This window comes from Conger conger, chromosome 11 (genome assembly GCF_963514075.1).
Source record: "Conger conger chromosome 11, fConCon1.1, whole genome shotgun sequence".
NCBI lineage: Eukaryota > Metazoa > Chordata > Actinopteri > Anguilliformes > Congridae > Conger > Conger conger.
The window spans coordinates 50,801,575-50,806,574 of record NC_083770.1 but is presented as its reverse complement, the minus strand read 5'-3'; the positions used below and the strand labels follow the sequence as shown (position 1 = coordinate 50,806,574).

General features: G+C 48.5%; 1 protein-coding gene across 1 annotated transcript in view; it reads left to right on the top strand.

Moving 5' to 3' along the window:
* ppil2 (peptidylprolyl isomerase (cyclophilin)-like 2) overlaps positions 1 to 5,000 on the top strand; it is a 25,694-nt gene that overhangs the window by 10,806 nt on the left and 9,888 nt on the right. The window contains exon 13 of the mRNA XM_061260291.1: positions 3,804 to 3,893. Within this exon, the coding sequence (XP_061116275.1) occupies positions 3,804 to 3,893 (90 nt within the window). The remainder of the gene's footprint in view (positions 1 to 3,803; positions 3,894 to 5,000) is intronic.

Sequence of the window (5,000 nt, the reverse complement as noted above, 5' to 3'; positions counted from 1 at the left end):
ACAGGGTTATGAGTGAGAGACAGACTGACAGGGTTATGAGTGAGAGACAGACTGACAGGGTTATGAGTGAGAGACAGACTGACAGGGTTATGAGTGAGAGACAGACTGACAGGGTTATGAGTGAGAGAGACAGACTGACAGGGTTATGAGTGAGAGACAGACTGACAGGGTTATGAGTGAGAGACAGACTGACAGGGTTATGAGTGAGAGAGACAGGCTGACAGGGTTATGAGTGAGAGACAGACAGACAGGGTTATGAGTGAGAGAGACAGACTGACAGGGTTATGAGTGAGAGACAGACTGACAGGGTTATGAGTGAGAGACAGACTGACAGGGTTATGAGTGAGAGACAGACTGACAGGGTTATGAGTGAGAGACAGACTGACAGGGTTATGAGTGAGAGAGACAGGCTGACAGGGTTATGAGTGAGAGACAGACAGACAGGGTTATGAGTGAGAGAGACAGACTGACAGGGTTATGAGTGAGAGACAGACTGACAGGGTTATGAGTGAGAGAGACAGGCTGACAGGGTTATGAGTGAGAGACAGACAGACAGGGTTATGAGTGAGAGAGACAGACTGACAGGGTTATGAGTGAGAGACAGACTGACAGGGTTATGAGTGAGAGACAGACAGACAGGGTTATGAGTGAGAGACAGACTGACAGGGTTATGAGTGAGAGAGACAGACTGACAGGGTTATGAGTGAGAGACAGACTGACAGGGTTATGAGTGAGAGACAGACTGACAGGGTTATGAGTGAGAGAGACAGGCTGACAGGGTTATGAGTGAGAGACAGACAGGGTTATGAGTGAGAGAGACAGACTGACAGGGTTATGAGTGAGAGACTGACAGGGTTATGAGTGAGAGACAGACTGACAGGGTTATGAGTGAGAGACAGAATGACAGGGTTATGAGTGAGAGACAGACTGACAGGGTTATGAGTGAGAGACAGACTGACAGGGTAATGAGTGAGAGACAGACTGACAGGGTAATGAGTGAGAGACAGACTGACAGGGTTATGAGTGAGAGACAGACTGACAGGGTTATGAGTGAGAGACAGACTGACAGGGTTATGAGTGAGAGACAGACTGACAGGGTTATGAGTGAGAGACAGACTGACAGGGTTATGAGTGAGAGACAGACTGACAGGGTTTTGAGTGAGAGACAGAATGACAGGGTTATGAGTGAGAGACAGACTGACAGGGTTATGAGTGAGAGACAGACTGACAGGGTTATGAGTGAGAGACAGACTGACAGGGTTATGAGTGAGAGACAGACCGACAGGGTTATGAGTGAGAGACAGACTGACAGGGTAATGAGTGAGAGACAGACTGACAGGGTTATGAGTGAGAGACAGACTGACAGGGTTATGAGTGAGAGACAGACTGACAGGGTAATGAGTGAGAGACAGACTGACAGGGTTATGAGTGAGAGACAGACTGACAGGGTTATGAGTGAGAGACTGACAGGGTTATGAGTGAGAGAGACAGACTGACAGGGTTTTGAGTGAGAGACAGACTGACAGGGTTATGAGTGAGAGACAGACTGACAGGGTTATGAGTGAGAGACAGACTGACAGGGTTGTGTTGAAGCTGATGGCTACAGAATCCCCAGGATGAGTGTTGACGCTGATGGCTACAGAAACTGTACAAATGGAGAAATGTGTGCAGAAATTGATTCCTCTTTAAAAAGCACAGAAATTATCTCAGTCATTGGGCCCAAATGAAGTCGATATTTGATCTTGCCGTAATACGTCTGTTCAACACCAATACTATTGGCTGCTTCAGCGTATAAACGGAGTTAAATCCATTCTGTTGACCTGTAAGGGCAGCGCCAGGTCCATCAGACCCTGTGTGAGGGGCTGTGCTCTTTTCCCACTCTGTGTCGCGGCTTGGCAGCTTTCTGTAGGTTTGGAGCCTCATCCGTCCTGGTTTTCATAAAGGCTGAGCTGATCTATCTATAACAGATATCTCTGCTAAAGCCAGTAAGTTGTGTGACTGGATTGTAGTTTGTGCTTGTTTTAAGATCCTATTGTACAGATAAACAGTTGTTGGCTGAATTTACTTTAAAGGGTTTTTTTTTACTGAGGTGAACTTGTCTCTGGAGAGCTTGATAAATAGGTGTGGGAGAGCCGTTAGGTTTGTGTTTATTATTAAGACTTTAATCAGCCAGTCAGGCCGAATAAAGCAGTGTGTGTGTGCGAAGAAAAGTGCTGACTCAAGCACTTCCTGAAGACAAGCGCTTAGAGGAAATGAGCTGGGTCCCAGACTGTTTACAGGGCTGAGTGTCTGTCTAACAGGGCTGAGTGTCTGTTTACAGGGCTGAGTGTCTGTTTACAGGGCTGAGTGTCTGTTTACAGGGCTGAGTGTCTGTGTTACAGGGCTGAGTGTCTGTGTAACAGGGCTGAGTGTCTGTTTACAGGGCTGAGTGTCTGTGTAACAGGGCTGAGTGTCTGTTTACAGGGCTGAGTCTGTTTACAGGGCTGAGTGTCTGTTTACAGGGCTGAGTGTCTGTCTAACAGGGCTGAGTGTCTGTCTAACAGGGCTGAGTGTCTGTCTAACAGGGCTGAGTGTCTGTTTACAGGGCTGAGTGTCTGTTTACAGGGCTGAGTGTCTGTTTACAGGGCTGAGTCTGTTTACAGGGCTGAGTGTCTGTGTAACAGGGCTGAGTCTGTTTACAGGGCTGAGTGTCTGTTTACAGGGCTGAGTGTCTGTCTAACAGGGCTGAGTGTCTGTCTAACAGGGCTGAGTGTCTGTTTACAGGGCTGAGTGTCTGTCTAACAGGGCTGAGTGTCTGTCTAACAGGGCTGAGTGTCTGTCTACAGGGCTGAGTGTCTGTAACAGGGCTGAGTGTCTGTCTAACAGGGCTGAGTCTGTTTACAGGGCTGAGTGTCTGTTTACAGGGCTGAGTGTCTGTCTAACAGGGCTGAGTGTCTGTCTAACAGGGCTGAGTCAGTTTACAGGGCTGAGTGTCTGTCTAACAGGGCTGAGTGTCTGTTTACAGGGCTGAGTGTCTGTCTAACAGGGCTGAGTCTGTTTACAGGGCTGAGTGTCTGTCTAACAGGGCTGAGTGTCTGTCTAACAGGGCTGAGTGTCTGTCTAACAGGGCTGATTGTCTGTTTACAGGGCTGATTGTCTGTTTACAGGGCTGAGTGTCTGTTTACAGGGCTGGGTGTCTGTGTAACAGGGCTGAGTGTCTGTGTAACAGGGCTGAGTGTCTGTCTAACAGGGCTGAGTGTCTGTTTACAGGGCTGAGTGTCTGTTTACAGGGCTGAGTGTCTGTTTACAGGGCTGAGTGTCTGTGTTACAGGGCTGAGTCTGTTTACAGGGCTGAGTGTCTGTGTAACAGGGCTGAGTGTCTGTTTACAGGGCTGAGTGTCTGTGTAACAGGGCTGAGTCTGTTTACAGGGCTGAGTGTCTGTTTACAGGGCTGGGTGTCTGTGTAACAGGGCTGAGTGTCTGTGTAACAGGGCTGAGTCTGTTTACAGGGCTGAGTGTCTGTGTAATGGGGCTGAGTGTCTGTTTACAGGGCTGAGTGTCTGTTTACAGGGCTGAGTGTCTGTGTAACTGCGCTGAGTGTCTCTGTTACAGCCGCTAGGCTATAGATTGCCCCAGCTCTCTGGGCTGTGCTATTACTGTGTATCGGTGCCTGATTGGCTGTTGGAGATGTGTATTGGTGCCTGATTGGCTGTTGGAGATGTGTATCGGTGCCTGATTGGCTGTTGGAGATGTTTGTGTTGCCAGTGTGTTCCTTTAACTTGTTGATTTTACCCCCTCTTCTCCTCCCCCCCCTTCACTCTCAGGTCCCCAAAGCTGGTGAAAACTTTGTTCGGCTCTGCAAGAAAGGTTACTACAACGACACCATCTTTCATCGGTCCATCCGGAACTTCATGGTAGGTTAGCGGAAGTTATAGATCGCCTAAATTCCCCCTGAAACGGGAAAATGTAGAAATGAGTCGGTTTCAGCTCCGGAGGAGTGTCTGTGAGCTGGCGTGGCAAAAGCCTGGGAAATGCCTGACCGCTGACGGTCTGTTAGCATGCTGTGATGTTCGCTACTGGTCTGTTAGCATTAGCGTACTCTGATGTTCGCTGCTGGTCTGTTAGCATTAGCATACTGTGATGTTTGCTGCTGGTCTGTTAGCATTAGCGTACTGTGATGTTCGCTACTGGTCTGTTAGCATTAGCGTACTCTGATGTTCACTACTGGTCTGTTAGCATTAGCGTACTCTGATGTTCGCTACTGGTCTGTTAGCATTAGCGTACTGTGATGTTCGCTACTGGTCTGTTAGCATTAGCGTACTCTGATGTTCGCTACTGGTCTGTTAGCATTAGCGTACTGTGATGTTCGCTACTGGTCTGTTAGCATTAGCGTACTCTGATGTTCGCTGCTGGTCTGTTAGCATTAGCATACTCTGATGTTCGCTGCTGGTCTGTTAGCATTAGCGTACTGTGATGTTCGCTACTGGTCTGTTAGCATTAGCGTACTCTGATGTTCACTACTGGTCTGTTAGCATTAGCGTACTCTGATGTTCGCTACTGGTCTGTTAGCATTAGCGTACTGTGATGTTCGCTACTGGTCTGTTAGCATTAGCGTACTGTGATGTTCGCTACTGGTCTGTTAGCATTAGCATACTGTGATGTTCACTACTGGTCTGTTAGCATTAGCATACTGTGATGTTCACTACTGGTCTGTTGGCATTAGCATACTGTGATGTTCACTACTGGTCTGTTAGCGTTAGCATACTGTGATGTTCACTTCTGGTCTGTTAGCATTAGCATACTGTGAGGTTCACTACTGGTCTGTTAGCATTAGCAATAGGGGGCAGACTGGTGGCGCAGGGGGGGGCGCGGGGAGCACACTGCGGGGGCGCAGGGGGCATTTGGTTACAGGAGCACATGCGAATGTTCAGTTTCATCACAGGTTGTTTCGGGCTAATCACAGTTGGCCTGATGTGACCAGACTGATGTCATCTCTCTGACCCCATGAGGCCTGTGATTGG